Source organism: Anomaloglossus baeobatrachus, chromosome 1 (assembly GCF_048569485.1).
Source record: "Anomaloglossus baeobatrachus isolate aAnoBae1 chromosome 1, aAnoBae1.hap1, whole genome shotgun sequence".
Lineage (NCBI taxonomy): Eukaryota > Metazoa > Chordata > Amphibia > Anura > Aromobatidae > Anomaloglossus > Anomaloglossus baeobatrachus.
Genome location: NC_134353.1, coordinates 393714062 through 393733820, shown reverse-complemented (window position 1 = coordinate 393733820; position 19759 = coordinate 393714062). Strand labels below are relative to the sequence as shown.

The window sequence follows — 19759 nt, the reverse complement described above, 5'->3', positions numbered from 1 at the left end:
CTTGTAAGGACTATGCGTCAACCAAGTGATGAGGAATCTAAAGAGGTGACCACTTTCCATTAAAGGGGTTGTCAAGCCCATATAAAGACAAGAGCATTGATGAGGTCAAACAGATCAACATCTGACAAACTGATTGTCACCCTCTTGGATCCAACACATGCCGCTCTGATGGCCTGCGCCAGCACCTGAAGGGATAACGTCACATTCCTTTATCACAGGACTGCTGAACCCTGTGACTGGCAGCAGAACACACTTGGCAGGTCATCAGATCATCTGATGATACACCCTTCTAATCACCTGACTGCAGGCAAGTGTAACAGGCCCCATCACTGCTTGAATTTACGGCAGCAGGCAAGTATGGTCAATTTTGTTACTTCCATCCAATCCATTGGTAGCATCTTTAAGCCTCAGAATTCAGTAATAGGGCATATAAAAATGTACTTTATAAATAGGATAACCAATAGCCCAGTAGACCACATCATTCAAAAAGGTCTTGTAGAAAAACAGGGTTTTTTTGGTTACAAAATCCATTTACAGTGCATTTGTTCATTTCTACAGAACTTTTTTGTATGCTGGGGAACATGTCCCGTTTTACCATTCAGCAGTTTTATATCAGAGGTTTAATGTTCTTTTACCACCACCTGCATTTAAGTACCATAATTTCTATTGAGTAAACTAGTAGTACTTACCCATTTCCCTGTCTGGCAAGATGATACACAATTGTTGCAGAAGTTACAGTTTTTCCAGTACCAGGAGGCCCCTGAATGAGACTGAGTGGTCTTTGCAAAACAGTCTTCACTGCATAAACCTAGCAGATCCAGGGGAAAAAAAAAAAGAAAACATGGTAAAGCTGTGCATTAAAATGCTATTCCTACAAGATATAACCAAGGGTTATAGGTGCTTTTAACTTAAGACGTTTTATCTTTATGATTTGCCACTGAGATGATCGTTGACTCCTATTTTAGTGTGCTATTTCATGCAGTGTATCTGTACGGTGTATCTGTTGGAGGCTTAGGCTATGTGCCCACGTTGCATTGTGTCCCTGCAGAAATTTCTGCAGCGATTTGAACGGCACAGGTGCGCTTCAAATCGCTGCAGAAAACAGTCCGTAATGAATGCAGTGAAAGCAGATTTCATGCGCTCTGGATGCAGCCCCTCCCATTGACAGAGCGGAGGCTGCATCCAAAGCGCACGGAATAAGTGACATGTTGCTTTTTACAACGCAGTGATTTGGCAGCATGCAAATCGCTGCGTTCTAAAACGCAACGTGTGACTCTATTATGCACAATCTTCATAGATTGTTTGGGGACGCAGGCAGTTACACTGTAGTGCAATAAGCAGCGTAACAGCATGCAAATACGCAACGTGGGCACAGAGCCTTAAAACAATGGCAATACAATCCACAGCCTTAAAGACATGCAGTTTTTCAGCTGGCCAGATACTCTGGGTTGTGGCTGCATAATTAGACATTAACGGTCAAATATTAGTATTGACCATCAAGACTAAAAAGAATCTTTATATTATAAAAAACCATCTGCACCCCACCACTTCTGATGATCAGTGGGGTTCCCATTACAAAGTATGGTGGCATATCACTAATGTAAGTCAAAAAGCTTTGATTGGGGGGCATCCGGCAGTCTGAATCCCAACTCGCCTTAAAGTTAGCACGGTCAGAGATAGAAAAACCCATTAAAGGGGTATTCTCAAGTTGTTTCTTGACTACTTCATAGCGCTGCAGTCTTTTTACTAGAGGTGGACATACCATTGGTGCAACCTATGAAGCCACATAGGGGCCCAAGGTGGAATCCCACTTCCATCTTGAAAGCAGGTAGAATTGTACATTCTGATGAGCTATTGGATAGCAAAGGGCTCATATGTTATTCTGTAAAAGAGGCCTGCGTGTCTACTCCTGCTCTTGAGTCTCCTTAATTACTGGTTGCTTGGAGGATGGGCACTACTACTTGAATCCTGGTGATTAGCTTAATTCAGCTATTACACATTAACGGTCTGTCAGTGATTGTACAGAGTCTACACACTGTTCTTTAGCTTGTGCTGGTTTGTAACAAATAAACTGATGTCGAATCCTGTTACATTCACCACCAAATTGAACTGCAGTACAGTGGTGTACAAAATGGTGTGGGCAGCAGAGCCGGCCTTGGTGGTACCCTTTGGTGCCCCCACTCTACTGATTTTTTTACCCAGTTTCACCGGACACAAACGAAGACAGGAGGCCATTTTTCTTATATACCGTATTTTCCAGCGTATAAGACAACCCCCAACTTTTCCAGTTAAAATAGAGAGTTTGGGATATATCATATATACTAGAGTCTAAGCCGACCTGAGTAGTGTCCCCTTGTTTAGTAATGTCCCCTGCAGTAATGAGCCCATTGTTTAGTTATAGGTCCTTCTACTAGTCCCCTTGTCCCCTATTATGCTGTTGTTTACAAATAAATATTTATTTATTAATAAAATAATAAATGATCACGTCCAATATACAGGGCCACCGCTGCTGTCAGCACTTTACAAAAGCTGAATGCTATGAGGCGCTGTAAAGCATTCAACTGCAGTAAAGCCATGATTACATCCTGCAGTGGCCGCTCCGTGCACTGGACGCTATCATGGAGGGGACTGTGTGCCTGCGGAATGAAAGAAGCAGCCTCAGGCACGGCAGGAACGGAGGACAGGTGAGAATATCTTTTATTGTGTGTAAACAACTGCAGTAAAGCCATGACGGCACCGTGCACCGCCGTATAAGACGGCACCCGGCGTATAAGACGACCTACTTTTAAGAAGATTTTCAGGGGTTAAAAAGTAGTCTTATACGCCGGAAAATACGGTATATATCGTAAAGAAAATTGATTTCTTCAAAGGTTTTGTACAATACACTCCTTCAAATTTGTGCTAGAGAATCGGCAACTCAAATCGACAAATTTCACCTTGTCTGACCTCATTCTTATACGGGTCTTCTTATCTCAATCATTTATGCAGTATCCCTGGATATTACATAATGGATGGTAAAGGGAATGTCACCTATGGGGCGCACATTTATTTGGAGAATGAGACGCTGCCGCTAATTCATGGAGAGATTATATAAATTCCAGTACACACGGATGGGATTTCTGCCGTCTCTGGGTTAAGAGAGGCGCAGGTCGTGGCCCCATTGGTGGGATCAGCATCTACTATACAAATCCTGTGCATAAATGTACAGGATGAGACCAGACAATGCACGATGGAGCCCGCAGCCGATGCTGCATGTTCTCCGGACCAAAAAAAGCCAAAATACAGATGTTAAGGGGATTGTAAGAAATTAGATAAAAATCTCTTTCTGCATAATAAAGTGTCCTGGGGTTATATGTGTCGCTGCCTCTCAGCTCCACTGACCTGAGCACACTGAGGTGCAGTACCACACACACCCTGAGGACAGGGGATGTTGTGTATGGAAGAACTACAGCATATACACAACATGAGGACAGGAGGCGCTGTGTATGGAAGAATTACGGCATATACATAGCATGAGGACAGGGGGCGCTGTGTATGGAAGAATTACGGCATATACATAGCATGAGGACAGGAGGCGCTGTGTATGGAAGAACTACGGCATATACACAACATGAGGACAGGGGGCGCTGTGTATGGAAGAACTACAGCATATAACACAACATGAGGACAGGGGGGGCGCTGTGTATGGAAGAATTACGGCATATACACAACATGAGGACGGGGGGGGCGCTGTGTATGGAAGAATTACAGCATATACATAGCATGAGGACAGGGGGCGCTGTGTATGGAAGAATTACGGCATATACATAGCATGAGGACAGGGGGCGCTGTGTATGGAAGAATTACGGCATATACATAGCATGAGGACAGGGGGCGTTGTGTATGGAAGAATTACAGCATATACATAGCATGAGGACAGGGGGCGCTGTGTATGGAAGAATTACGGCATATACATAGCATGAGGACAGGAGGCGCTGTGTATGGAAGAATTACGGCATATACATAGCATGAGGACAGGGGGCGCTGTGTATGGAAGAATTACGGCATATACATAGCATGAGGACAGGGGGCGCTGTGTATGGAAGAATTACGGCATATACATAGCATGAGGACAGGAGGCGCTGTGTATGGAAGAACTCAGGCATATACATAGCATGAGGACAGGGGGCGCTGTGTATGGAAGAATTACGGCATATACATAGCATGAGGACAGGAGGCGCTGTGTATGGAAGAACTCAGACATATATACGTAATCCATTTATTAACCAGTCTGGGCTCACTAGTTGGCAATGCTGCAAATAATTTCATTGGAAAATATGTAAAATAAATCCATGCCAATTTATGTGATCTGCAGATCCTCATACACACCTCAGCTGCTGCAGAACCTCAACCACTCCAGCTTCAGCAGAACGTCATCCTACACCACCCGGTCGGACATTGCTGTGCTCTGGCACACTCTGTACTCAGCCCTGTGCGAGTCTCTTGCAGCATTTGAGCGGCTCGCACTGGGGGTAACAACAGCGTGATAGGATGTAGTGTGTATCAAAATAAATAATCTGGGAAACCCCACCCATCCCTCAGAATTGCTCTGTTTATGACTGGCTGCATGTGAACAGAGCCGAACTGCCCTATCAGTGACCTCCAATGAAGTCAAGCTTGGTCAAGAACAGAATTTTAAAGTCTGGCTGAAGACATAGCGCCATGGAATAAATGGCGCTATAATATTAAATAATAATCCGTCGAACCCGAACTTCCACGTATCCACTCATCTCAACGTATGAGGCTCCAATGTTATTTTGCCACAAGATAAGGAATCTGACAGCTGATTCCTCCTGCACGACCCCCAGACGGAAGGAATAGGACATCGGCTTCATTATTGCAGTCGTGTATGTTTTACTCTGATGCGTTTCAGATAAAACATTTAATGCAATCACAGGATGAGGAGCCCTAGAGGCCGGTCCTAGGGGGTTTCTCCCTGCTCTAGACAGTGCAGTGTCTTCCCTGAATTCAAAATTCTGCACAATGACCAGACAAATCTCCAAGGTGTGCAATATGTATATTATATTGGTGTAATTTATGTTTATAGTTCTGAATATTGACCTGACAGTTTATGTAATATACGTTAGGATTTCTCTTGCTGTTTCTAGTGGTCATCATCTGATTGCTCACATGCAATTTGTAGCCGGGTGGTCATCTGCCAAATGACATCTCCTCCTGCTTCTCTCATTGTTATAATTTTCAGTTGAGATAAACGGGAGACGTCATTCGGCAGATGACCACACGTTGCAAATCGCATGACAGGTCACATGACGATCACCCAAAATCGGCAACTGAAATCCTAACAGAGCACATATTACACACCAGTAGGATCATGGCAGGTCAATATTCAGCGTTACAAACTCGTAAAACACCAATCTAATCCACACATATACATTACACACTATATATGACAGGTGCAGGGCATATGCAGGGGGTAAAATATAAATATAGGGTACACTGGCATCACTTCACAGGCTCCCCCTGATGTCATTACGCCCATCAGTGGCCACAGCTACAGGGCAAGTGCAGAACAGGGAGCCAGTGACTGCCCCTCAATGGTGTTCAACCATGAATCCAAGGAAATAAAGGAAATAGTGATGGCCCCCATCACTCACAGGCCTGGTCACTGTGCCCCTGCATTTTTACACCCTATACATGAGACACACTTAGATACTATATAAAGGCATAGACAGATACTATATAAAAGGAATATGCAGTAGTAGTAAGAAGGATTTGCGGGGCACTACTTTCACTGAGGACTGTCCACATTAAACAATCAGCTAGTTGTGAAAAGCACACACGGTGCTATTGATCTCTGCTGCGACCAGAGGAGACTTCCAGGTCGGACTATACTGAATACAGCTGCGGGGTGCTTGTTCCAAAAGCATCAGAGCATAGAACAATAAGCAAAGGAAGAAAAAAGGAACGGCACTCACCGGTAATTGCTGTGAAGTGTTCAGATTTAATTCATGGTCATAGGATACATGCTTCGGCGTTACAGGGAGGGAATGAGGATTGTTAGCACAAAAGGACTACGGCCGTTTCGCCCCTGTAGGTGGGGCTTCAACAGGTAAGACCTAAGACCTAAGAATTAAATCTGAACACTTCACAGCAATTACCGGTGAGTGCCGTTCATTTTTTCTTCCTTTGCTTATTATATAAAAGGAATAGATAGTACAGATAGATACGAGGGGCTGCTGATAAGTCTTTGGCTTTGTGATCTTTTTTTTGTTTCTATGGTAACGAATGTTACATCACATGAAAGCCTTGTGTCCAATAGGTTTTCAAAATGTTTTTGTTGCTTATGGCAAGAGTGCTCATTAGGGGGGCGGGGGGGGGAGAGAATCAGTGCCCTTCATATTCCACAGTTAAGAACTGGGTTGCCAAATTTAAAATGGGCCACTTCAGCACCAACGATGAGGAACGTCCTGGATGACCAACATGCAGACACAGAGAATGACATGACCAGCACTAAGCGTTTCAGGTGAAAACACTCACCCTTAATCATGATTAAGGGTGAGTGCTTTCACCTGAAACTCGTAGTGCTGGTCATGTCATTCTCTGTGTCTGCATGATGAAATAAAGATGTGATTCTTTGCCTGAAGAGCTGGACATCCTCTCTTTATTGCATTTCATTGGGCTGTGGCAGTGCCTGTCCGTGCTCCAGGACGGAATCGGGATTGAGCTTTTATACAGTGAGCTGATTCATACTAATTGCATAATGTTACTGCCCGCGCTCTGCCGGCAGCATCATACTGCGATCGGCACACATCTCAGCTGATTTTCACAGCTGAGATGTGTGCCTAGCCGAGCAGAATCGTTATCTGCTCGTGCCGTTTAACCCCTTATATGGCGCTGTCAATATGTGACAGCGCCATTATAAGCGCGATCGCGGTAAACATTTACTTACCGCCCGATACCAGAAGTCACGTGACGCGATCACGTGACTCCCGATAGTTGTCATGGTAGCACAGGGTCATGTGATGACTCCTGTACTACAACTGACTTGCTTTCACTTTCGCTGTGCCAGCGGCACAGCAAAAGAGAAAGAGCGTATCTGCTGTTTACAGCCTTGTAGCTGTGATCAGCAGATACTGCAGAGCGATCGGAATGCTGATCGCAATAGCCCTCTAGGGGGACTAGTAAAATAAAAAAAAGGAAAAAAAAAAAAAGTTTTAAAAAATTAAAAAAAAAAAACAAAAAACCTAAGTTCAAATCACCCCCCATTCGCCCCATTGAAAATTAAAGGGTTAAAAAAAGAAAAAATACACACATTTGGTATCGCCGCGTTCAGAAACGCCCGATCAAAATATAAAATCAATTAATCTGATCAGTATACGGCAAAAAAATTCCAAACGCCAAAACGATGTTTTTTTGTCGCCACAACTTTTGCGCAAAATGCAATAAGAGGCGATCAAAACATAGCATCTGCGCAAAAATGGTACCGTTAAAAACGTCAGCTCGAGACGCAAAAAATAAACAGTCACTGAGCCATAGATCCCGAAAAATGAGAACGCTACGGGTCACGGAATATGGCGTAAAACGTGCGCCACTTTTTTCGGACAAACTTCCGATTTTTTAACCCCTTATATAATAGTAAACCTATACATGTTTGGTGTCTACGAACTTGCACTGACCTGAGGCATCACACCCACACATCAGTTTTACCATATAGGGAACACAGTGAATAAAATATCTCAAAAACTATAGTGCTATCGCACTTTTTTTGCAATTTTTCTGCATTTGGAATTTTTTTGCCGTTTTCTAGTACACTAAATGGAAAAACTGAAGGTTTCATTTAAAAGTACAGCTCGTTCCGCAAAAAATGAGCCCTCACATGACCATATTGACTGAAAAAAAAAGTTACGTCTCAGAAAAAGAATGGCGGGAAAAAAAACGGAAAGCGAAAAATCGGCCGGTCGTGAAGGGGTTAATATTACTAAAAAAAGGTCAGAGACCAATTTCTTAGGACAACATCCCAGATAAGTTTATTTGGCTCACCCTCTGATTGGGATAGAGTCTTTGTATTTTATAAGTGGTGTTTGTATGTGCTGTGCAGGGCCTATTAGGGATATGCAGGGTTTCCTGTCGGTGAATGGGGGCACCATAACCCTAGGGCGTAATACCCTCCATTGCTAGGTAGGGAGAGGCTGATTAGGGCTAATTCAGGGCCAGTCTGTGTGCTTCATCCACCCTCCTAGCATTTGTTCCTTCATGTTCGGAACAATATCTATTTATGTTTGTTTGTGAAATTGGTCTTGGACCGTTTTAGTAAGAATATTAAAAGTTATATTTTAATTGGGGTTTATTCTCTACTGTTTTTGAAATTTATTTGTAGGACCCTGAAAACAAGGAGCAATCAAAAGAGTGGAAACACAGTGGTTCTCCTCGTCCAAAGCAGTTCAGGGTGCAAAATTCAGCCACTAAAGTGATGGAATCTGTGTTCTGGGATAAGGAGCGTGTGCCGCTAGTGGACTACCTTCAAAAGGATTCCACCACCAATCCAAGGCATTACATTGAAGTTTTGGACCAATTGAAGGCAGCTCTGAAGGCCAAAAGGCACTGCAAGCTGTCCAAAGGAATCTTATTCCTCCAAGACAATGCCTCCGCTCACACTGCACTAGCGACCACGGCAAAACTGGCAGAGCTGGGCTTCCAGTTTCCTGACCACCCACCTTATTCACCAGATCTAGCTCCCTCCGACTATCATCAGTTTCCAAACCTGATGAAACACCTCAAGAGTACCAAATTTCACATCATTTCTTATGCCGTGGCCGCTACGGATGCCTGGTTTGAGGCACAACCAAAATCCTTTTTGCTAGCCTTACAAAACTTGGAATACTGGTGTAAGAAGTGTGTTGACATCAGTGGAGAGTATGTGGAATAAATGTAAAGTTTCATCCCCCTATCTCGTTTCTTTCTGGGTAAAGCCAAAGACTTATCAGCCCCTCGCTCTATATAAAGGGAGGGAGGCACAGCTAGACAGAGGGAGGCACAGCTAGAAAGACAGAAGTTAAATACTGCACAGTATACAGGACACACACCTTATACATAACACATACAGACAGCACATAATACATGACATGACACTCAGCACATTAAACTCACCTACATAGAAGCCTCAGTAGCAGTTTTCAGCAGCTTCTCCATCCATAGCAGTGCAGGTGACCCTCCCCCAACTCTCCGGTGAAGACTGGAGCAGACAGGACACAGAGCACGGAGGAGGGGAGGGTGCCCTCTGCTGGAGCCTGTGTGGAGCAGGAGCAGCAAATTAAAGTTAACTGCTGCTCCATGCGGTGCCCCCTCTGATGTTTGCCGGCTGGCGCCCTGTGCGACTGCACCAGTCGCCCATGGTTTAGCTAGTTTTCCGGCCATAGTGGGCAGTAGCAAGCCGGGACGTGTTCACAAGCTCCTGTGCAAACAGTTTCTTACGGCATCCAGCACATACATTGAAGCAGTGTGCAGGAATAGACCGTTCGATGTATTACTAATTGCAAGTAATTTTCATGAGCGTGGCTAGGGAGAAAACATCTGAGATTATTTGGTTTGTTTGATCTAGTCTATAGGTTTCCTGTTTCTTACCTTTTGTCCCATGTGTGGTCTCTTATGTGGATGAATCAGGATGAGCTCACCCATATGAGGGAGTCATGAAACAGAAGGTACACATATATGCTCACCTTACCTTCCGCTCCACCGCTGGCCTCATGGTACTTTTAGTTCGCCGCGAGGATGTCGCGATGTACCGGGGAACTACAAGAACCATGAGGCCGGCGATGGAACGGAAAGTAAGGTGAGCATAATACTGTATGTGTGTGCGTGCGTGTTTGTTTTGTGCGTACATGTTTGTGTGGACTGCAAGTGCGGGTTAGAGCGCGGTGGATGTACGGAACCGGAAGTTTGTGCGGTGAGGATTTTGCTCGTACAGCAAAGCTTTCTCGTAAAGCGGGTTACAAATTTACAGAAAGCTTTGCTTGTTAAGCGAAATTCTCGTTAAGTGGGTTACTCGTTAAGCGAGGTTCCACTGTAGTTGATAGTGCACATTAGAGAATTACTATTTTAGAGAATTACTATTTTATGTACATGCACTTTTCCCCCCTACATATCTACCTTTATCAGGAACATTCACAACTTTTAGTGAATTCATTCTTCCCCTATTCCACCATAATTATTTCTTCCGGTAACACTTTCCAATTGCTGTATTTTGGAGCCTTTTTTTCAGATATATTTTTACATTCATAGTATTAATGTACATAACCACTCATTTCTTATTTGATACTTGTGAGACTTTTGATATGGTAATAACCAAGCTATATGTTTCTTAATTATTTATGGTATGTATGTGTAGTCTTTCTTTATAGGTTTAATACGTGACATTCACACACATGGACACTCTCACACATGCTCAACAATATTAATGGAACTCTTAAAACCTTTGATACCCCTCATAATAAATGACAAGACGAAAAGGCGTGCAACTTAGCTATAAATTACACTGCTGCAACATATTCATTAAGAAAGACTCTGGAAATTATACTGAAGGAAAGCAGAATTACGGATCTCTTCATATCTGCATTTTCCATTATGTTCTTTTCAGTTACAGAAGCAGAGAAAAAATTGACAATCCTAAAATAACCAAAGACTACCTGGTCCACAATTTACCTGGGAATGGTTGAGATCTGGTAATCCTTGGGCTGTGAACCTCTTGGGAAGCTGGCATTTTATGATTACATCTTCCACTTCATGACCCAAAAGTTTGTGATAAATGTAACCAGAAACTGAAGTTTCATCTACAGCAAAGGTTTTCAATGCGCTCTGCATTCTAGATAAAGTAAGTCGAAAAACTAGTAAGACACATGATCATGGAGAAACCGTTTTCATTTTCCTTGAATACCTCATTAAGAGCTTTAAAAGGCAATCTGTCAGTAGAACCAAGCCTCCTAAGCCGTCTATATGGGCGTGTAGGTCATAGGAAGCTGAATAAAACGTTACCTTGATCCAATGTCTTATTACAGATAAATCTACATTTTTCTCAAAATGTAAGTGGGTCGGACAGCTATCCCTTAGAATCTGCCTTCTGGGCTTATTTTAAATGAAAGGGGACATTACCAGTGTATCAGTCCTGATCTACATATCTCACAGTCGTAACTCCCCTCATCATTTAAGGGGACTGTCAGCAAAGGATGACCATAAAAACCATAAGTACAGGTGCTCGGTGCATCATAATGGGGCCAAACATTTAAGTGCACTTATCCACCTGCTAGTTTTCCTTTTATCTTCTTTGATTGACGGATGCAGCTTCATAGAGCCAGAGAAGGCCAGAGATAGATGGAAAAAAGGTTTGTGTGAAGGTGCAAATACATGATTAGTCCCGCCGTGATGCACTGAGCACTTCTGTGCGGATTTAATCCCCTTAAAATAATCTCTGGAGGTAGTTCCTCAGTGAGATCTATATCCGTAGCACAGATCTTGAAAGCTGATTTACATATTAAGAAACAGTAGAAACCCCCACAAGTGACCCCATTTTGTAAACTAGACCACTTAAGATTTTTTTTTGGATGTGTGGTGAGCACCTTGAACCCGACCGTGCTTCACACAACTTTATAACGTTGAGCTGTGAAAAAAGAAAAAAAAAAAGAATTTTGTTTACTTACCGTAAATTCTTTTTCTTATAGTTCCGACATGGGAGACCCAGACAATGGGTGTATAGCTTCTGCCTCCGGAGGACACACAAAGTACTACACTCAAACGTGTAGCTCCTCCCTCCTAGCATATACACCCCCTGGTAGCCAGTCCTAGCCAGTTTAGTGCAAAAGCTGAAGGAGGACATCCACCCACAAGTAGAGATAGAGTAAAACCCGGAATTTAACCGGAATCTCTGTCTACAACAACAGCCGGTGATAACACACGGAACAAGAAACCTGCCAACAGGCAACAGGGAGGGTGCTGGGTCTCCCATGTCGGAACTATAAGAAAAAGAATTTACGGTAAGTAAACAAAATTCTCTTTTTCTTCATCGTTCCTTATGGGAGACCCAGACAATGGGACGTTCCAAAGCAGTCCATGGGTGGGAAATAAACAGAAACTGAGAAGTAGGCGAAACCTAACTTCACAAATGGGCGACAGCCGCCTGAAGGATGCGTCTGCCCAAGCTCGCATCTGCCGAAGCATGAGCATGCACTTGGTAGTGCTACGAAAAAGTATGCAAACTAGACCAAGTGGCAGTCTGACGGACCTGCTGAGCCGTGGCCTAGGCCTGAAGCCTAAGAGGCACCAACAGCTCTGGTCAAGTGTGCCTTGATCCCCGACGGGAGAGGCACTTGAGTACAATGGTAGGTATCGGAAATGGCCGACCTAAACCAATCGAGCCAGGGTCGGCTTAAATGCCGAGAGGCCCTTACGCTGACCAGTGGTCAGCACAAAAGAGAGGTGCACCGCCTAGGAACAGCGGTGCGAGACACATAGATCCGGAGCACCCGCACCAGATCCAGAGTATGCAACGCCTCTTCAAGGCGATGAATAGGAGCCGGACAAAAAGAAGGCAGGGAAAATGCCCCGGTTAAGGTGGAAACAGCAACCACCTTAGGGAGAAAATCCGGAGTCGGACGGAGAACCACCTTGTCTTGATGAAAAAACCAAAAAGGGGGGACTCCGAAGAGAGTGCAGCCAAAACAGAGACTCTCTTGAGGGAAGTAATGGCCACTAGAAAGACCACTTTCTATGAAAAACTAAACAAAGAAACCTCCCTAAGAGGCTCAAAGGGGGGTTTCCAAAAACCGTGACGACCGAAATAAGGTCCCAGGGCTCCAAAGGCCGCCGGTAAGGCGGAATGATGTGAGATGCGCCCTGCATGAAGGAACGCACCTGAGCTAGCCGGGCAATACGCCGCTGGTACAACACTGACAGAGCCGAGACCTATCCCTTAAGGGAATTGAGGGATAGTCCTAGCTGCAGACCAGACTGTAGAAGGAACAGAAGGGTCAGCAAGGCCAAAAAGCCAAAGAATACTTCCGAGCTCGAGTCATAGTGGAGATGACTTCAGGAGGGATACCAGAAGTTGTCAAGATCCATGACTCAAAAGCCACGCCGTCAATCTGAGAGCCGCAGATTCTGGCGGGAAAGACGGACCTCGTGAGAGGAACAGTCCGGGAGATGCCATGGCACCTCTACGGACAGACGGAGCAGGTCAGGGTACCAAGCCTGCCTGGGTCAGTCTGGAGTAATGAGAATGACCCGACGGCCCTCCTTTCTGATCTTGCGCAGGACTCGGGGCAAGAACTAGAGGGTGAAACACATAAGACAGAAGAAACTGGGACCAAACTTGAACCAGTGCGTCTGCCGCAAAAACCTGAGGATCGTGGAGCCACGGTTTGACGGCTGAGACAATCTGCCTCCCAACTTTCCACATCTGGGATGTGGGCTGCGGATATGGTGGACTAGGAATCCTCCGTCCACAGAAGAATGCGATGAACCTCCAACAGTGATGTCCCGTCCTGGAGGTTGATGTAGGCAAACGCTGTAGCGTTGTCTGACTGGACTCGAATGTGCCTGGCCGTCAACAGATGACGAAAAGGCTTGGAGAGCTAGAACACAGCTCTGAATTCCAGCACATTGATCCAGAGGGCTGATTCGGACAGAGTCCAAGTGCCCTGCGCTCCAAGGTGGAGATATACTGCTCCCCAGCCGGATAGACTAGCATCTTGGAGAGGATCACCCGGGACGGAGCCAGGAAGGAGCGTCCCTGAGACAGAGGGGCCGAAGCCACCAGTGAAACGAGCCCCTGGTCTGTGGCGAAGCCACCACTCCGTGGAAGGAGGGAGTCCGCTTGTTCCAACAGCGGAAAATATCCAGCCGCAGAGGACGCAGATGGAACTGGGCAAGGGAATCGCTTCCGTTGACACCACCAACTGACCCAGCACCTGTATTAGGTGCCTGATGGAACGACGTCGACCACCAGCGGAGGGACTGCTGTTTGACTAAGGGCAGCTTCACAAGTGCCGACAGAGTCTCGAATTGCGTCCCTGGGTATGTGAACTTCTGGGTCGAAGTCAGAGTGGACTTGGACAGAATGACAAACCACCCGAATTGGTCAGAGTGGCGAGAGTGAGCGAGGCACTCCGCTAACAGTCTGCACTGGCTGAAGCCCAGACTAGAAGGCTGTCTAGGATAAAAGGATCGCTGCCAACCCCAAGGGGTGCAGGACCGCAATCACAGCTGCCCCGACTTTGAGAATACTCGAGGGGCCGTGGCTAACCCCAAGGGAAGAACCACGAATTGGACCACTCTGATTGCAAAACGTAGCCAACGCTGGTTGGAACTGAGATTGGCACATGCAGATAGGCATATCTGATGTCGATGGATGCTAGGGAATCTCTTTAGGTCAACGATTGACCGCAGAGACTCCATGCGAAAACGCCGCACCTGAACATGCTTGAGAAGCTTGAGATCCAGGTCGGAAGGCACCGCCCTCCTCGGGTACTAGGAATAGATTTAAGCAGAAATCTCAGAACCGTTCCCAGTCGGGAACCGGTACAATTACTCCAGTGGCCTGCAAGAATGCCCCAGCCTGTGAGAAGGCGGCGGCCTTGGAGCAGGGGAGAGTTGACAGAAAAAAAATCTGTTTGGCGGGCTGGATAGAATTCTATCCTAGCCGTGGGAGATGGTATCTCGCACCCCCTGATCGGAGACGTGTTAAAAACATACGTCGCCAAAATGGGAGAGCCTGCCACCGACCAAGGACGTTGCTGGCGTGGCCAGATAGCCAGGAGGAGGCTGACTTAGTGGCAGCATCTCCTGCGGTCTTCTGAGGACGCGGCTTCGTGCGTCATTTGGGTTTACGATCCTTGGCTGAGCTAGTGGACGAGGCCGAGGACTTAGAGAACGATCAGATGGAGGAACGAAAGGAACGAAACCTCGACTGATTCCTGCCCTGGACAGGTAACCTGGTTTAGGTTTATGGCATGGAAGAACTCTTCCCGCCAAGAGCTTCCTTAATAATTTCATCCAGTTGTTCCCGAATGGTCTGGTCCCAGCAAAAGGGAGCCCAGCAAGGAACTTCTATAGAAGCATCCGCCTTCCACTTCCGAAGCCATAGGAGCCTGCGGATAGCGAGGAAATTAGCCGAGGCTACCGCAGAGCGGTGAGAGTCTCGAGCATGGCAGATAAGGCAGAGGATGAAAAAAGACTGAAGTCTGGAAGTTAAGGCAACCATTTCGGGCATAGATTCCCTGTGAGGGAATACATCTCCTCTAGAGAAGCAGAGATGGCCTTGAAAACCCACACTGCTGCAAAATCTGGGGAGAACTTGTCCCCTGCCGCCTCCATACAGATTTGGCCAGAAGGACAACCTGTCGGACAGCAAAGCCGTAAGTGAGGAGCCATCAGCCACTGGTACAACGGCCCGGGCTGAGGGTCTAAACACCGGGGGGGATCACCTTTGGTGAATGAGCCCACTCCTTGACCACCTCTGGTGGAAGGGGAAAACCGTCCTCAGCACCACGCTTTGGGAAGCGTTTGCCAGAACAGACCCTGGGCTTGGTCACAGTGGCCTGAAAAACTGGAGTGGTTAAGGAACACACTCGTTGTTGTCTTAGGCAAGGTAAACTGGTGCCCCTTTGTGCCAGAGAGGGTTGCTCCTCTGATACTGGCGGGTTGAGGTCCAGTACCGAAGTAATGTACAGTGGATCCTTTGCCGTCAGCCACAGATACAACTATCCGGGCTGAAACACTAGACACCGGAGGGACCACCCTTTGTGAATGAGCCCACTCCTTGACCACCTCTGGTGGAAGGGGGAAAAAATCATCAGAACCACGCTTTAATGGGAGCGTCTGTCAGGACAAGCTCTGGGCTTGGTCACGGTGCGCTGAAAACTGGAGTGGTTAAGGAACACACTCCTTGTTCTCTTTAAGGTATACTGATGTCTGTCTGCCAGAGGGGGGATAGTCCCCTGATACAGGCGGATCGAGGTCCAGTACAAATATAATGGGCGCAATCAAATCATTAGCACCTTGACCACCTCTTCTGCATCACCTTCGGACTCCGAACCCCCAGTAAGGACATCCTCTTTGTCCAGTGAGTCAGCTCGTGAATCAGAGCTGCGGGGGGACAGGGGACCCTGCGTCTCCATTTTAGGAGGACGGGTGGACTAGGAGTCCTCTTCTGAGACCAGATGAAGAGTCCTCTGAGAGCTTTGCTGAGCGAGCTGTAGCAGCAGAAGCGCCCTGAGGGGGGGCTAATGCATGCTCAGCACCACCGGAGCCGGAGCAGCTGGAGGGACCCTCCAAGCTGAGGAATCACTGTTTATGCATATAAGAAAAACAGCCTTGCAGCCTTGCTCTGATGTGAGACATGCTGCAGAAGTGGGGGCTCTGTGAGAGAATGCATCTCCAGAAAGCCCCCCAGCAGAGTATAACAGAGAATATAAGCAGCTGCACAACCGAAGGTTGTGGCTAGCCAGACAGTTTAACATACATTACTGTGCCCTCCAGTCCCCCAGCCCAGGCCCCCATTTGTCACAATGAGGTATCTCTGTGCCTATGCAGACACAGAGAACGCTGAGAAAATGGCGACCGGAGCGAGGAGAGGGGGCGGGGCCTACTCTGAGAGCGGGCAAATGAAGTATACAGGGGAGGGAATCCTTCCTCAGTGAGGAGTGTCCGCTCCCTGTGCAGAACAGCCGCTGGGCGGAGCCACGCTGTCCCTCTGTACTGACTGACATGCAGGGGAGGATAATCGAAACTAGGCCTCAGGCGAAGCCGGGGCCTAGATTTAAGAATGCGGCCAGCGTGCAGGCACCGTCGGCGCGGTTCTCCAGTGAAAACTGGGGAACGGCCGGAAATGTTAACACAGTGATATAACATACTGTCCCCAATAAATAAAGTCACAAGGGACCCCTGGAAGGACCACTTTCAGCGGTAAAAACGTCTCAATACTTAGCTTTGAGACGCAGGGCCATGTCCCTGGAGAGGGGTTAAACGCTCCTTCCGACAGGATCCTGAACAGGGCTGCGGATGGAGACCGGTCTCCTGCAAAGCAGTGAGAACCGAGATGGCTCCCACTTCAAACCAGAGCCTCTCAGAGGATGTTGAAGGAGCGCGGCATGTGAAGGCTCCAGCCTTATAAAGTCAACCTTAACAGCACCGCCGACACAGTGGGGTGAGAAGGGACATGCCGGGAGTCCAGACTGGACCCGCTTTTCTTCCAAATCTTTGAAATCCAAAAAAAAAAAATCAAAAATCAGAGAATGCATGTGTGTGTGTGTGTGTGTGACCTCCTGAACACAAAGCATTGAAACTGGCTAGGACTGGCTACCAGGGGGTGTATATGCTAGGAGGGAGGAGCTACACGTTTGAGTGTAGTACTTTGTGTGTCCTCCGGAGGCAGAAGCTATACACCCATTGTCTGGGTCTCCCATAAGGAACGATGAAGAAAAAAAAGTCACATTTCCCCACAAAAATATTGAGTTTAGTAGGAGAAAATGGACTGTAGAATTTGCTGTGCTATTTCTCCTGAGTACAGCGATACCCAATAGGTGGTGGAAAACTACTATTTGGCCAAACAGCAGGGCTCGGAAGGGGAGGGGTGCTATTTGACATTTAAGGTGCAGATTTTTCTAGAATAGTTTGTGGACACCATTTGCAGAGCCCCTGATGTGCCTAAACAGTGGAGACCTCCCTCAAGTGAGCCTTTATTAGAATTTACACCTCTATGGGCAGTCATCTATGGGTTTAGTGACTTTACTCTGTGGGCGGTTTCCAGAAACAAACATGCAGTGGAGTGAAAATTACAAATATGCCATTGTAGTGCCCAATACAGTGTACCCAGCTTGTACTTCTGCAGTCCCCTACACGTAAAATAACAGGGCACTCCTCACTACGTTAATGTCAAACATGTGGATGCTAACTGTGGTTTAAGCACCTTGTGGGTACAGAAGGGAGTGAACATTTGGATTAAAGAGGACAAACAACCCCCACAAAACAAAAATAAATTACAGGACATGTAAACTCTGCCTCAAGTTTGTTACTTTTGTCATAAAAGAACGAAAAATCGAAAGAAAAGAAAAAAAAAACAACAACCAAAACACATCCGAAAAATTAGCTGGGTCATATTTGCTTGGTAAAGATCCAGTGCCAAAGTAATTTTTGCCAAAATCAGAACTTGTTTTAAAGAAGAAGGAAAAAAAACAACAACACAAATTAGGATAGTTTTTGGGATTTCACATTGTGATATCACATCATTAGTTCCTTGGCTTTTGGGGTAAAACGCACGTGGAGCAAAAAAGACTTCACATACATCTCCTGGAGTACTAGAAAGGTTAGGCTCTGCGCGCACACTGCATTTTTTGCTGCAGAATTGGTGCAGTTTGTTCATAAACTTCATGCAGTCCTTCCCCAGCAAAGTCTATGAGAAATCCAAAATGCTGTGCGCACGTTGCTTCTTTTTTCCTTACAGGTTTTGCTGCAGAATCTCTGGAGCAAAAAGAAGCAGCATGTCACTACTTTTCTGCGTTTTTCACTGTGTTTTGCCATTGACAATGTTAAAAAAATGCAGGTAAAAAATGCGGTAAATCCGTTCCAAAAACACATGCGTTTTTGGTGTGTTTATTCCGCAGGTAGGTGCGGTTTTCTGCCAGAGGGTGCGTTTTTCGCTGGAGAAACAAACCCGCAGTGTGCACACATGGCCTAAGGTTGATCTCCTTTTCAATACTTGTTTAACCCAGCAATAATAAACAATACTACTTACAACTGCTATTTATAAAAGATTTTGTTTAATGGCTTCACTATGTGAATAAGTATACATGCAGGTTACATACCTGTCAAATGAAGTTGATTTCCATACAAAATCCACTTGGAAATTGTGAGTCACTTCCACTGGAGCACCGACACTGCTTCTCAGCTCTATGGCAATTTCATCACCATAATCTAAAAAGTCCAGTTAAGCCATACAACAACGTTATGAAGAAGTGCAATGCCAACAGAGTTAGACTTTATTACATAGCATCTACGTTATTACATTTCATTTTTGAACTTTGGGGGGTTCTACATCCCTTCCCCTTGGCAATTTCACCTCTCTGATCCACGACTAGTCTCCTACTTGTTCCATCAGCAGGGTACAGGGTAGGTGTTTTGGGTTTATTATTGCGTTCCTTAGTAACCCATCGATTTTCCATCCACCTCCTGTGGCCTCATTTTTACATTTTTCTTGCAAATTACAAATACTTTATGACTGTTTTCCATTTTTGAATAAATATTTTTGATGTTTAAATAAATACTATTTTTTGCATAAATTTAGTGCCTTCTCTCTTCCTTCCTCTTTGTTTAACATGCCTGTCACTAAACTCGTATTTTTATAATACTACACACACTACAGGTGTGTTACAAAACTTCATACCATTTGGCTGTGAAGAAGAAGGGAATTTTGTTACTTACCGTAAATTCCTTTTCTTCTAGCTCTTATTGGGAGACCCAGACGATTGAGACCCAGACGATTGGGGTATAGCTACTGCCCTCTGGAGGCCACACAAAGCACTACACTAAAAGTGCAAGGCCCCTCCCCCTCTGGCTATACCCCCCCCGTGGTATCACGGGTTCTCCAGTTTTAGTGCCAAAGCAAGAAGGAGGAAGCCAATAACTGGTTTAAACAAATTAACTCCGAATAACATCGGAGAACTGAAAAACCGTTCAACATGAACAACATGTGTACCCGCAAACAACAAAAAAACAT

At 45.8% G+C, this 19759-nt stretch overlaps 1 protein-coding gene across 1 annotated transcript in view; it reads right to left on the bottom strand.

Annotated features, from left to right (window-relative positions):
- UPF1 (UPF1 RNA helicase and ATPase) overlaps positions 1-19759 on the bottom strand; it is a 184872-nt gene that overhangs the window by 79967 nt on the left and 85146 nt on the right. Inside the window, exons 9-11 of the mRNA XM_075352561.1 lie at positions 18849-18957; positions 10699-10858; positions 690-808 (exon numbers count right to left, since the gene is read on the bottom strand). Coding sequence (XP_075208676.1) covers positions 690-808; positions 10699-10858; positions 18849-18957 — 388 coding nt within the window. The remainder of the gene's footprint in view (positions 1-689; positions 809-10698; positions 10859-18848; positions 18958-19759) is intronic.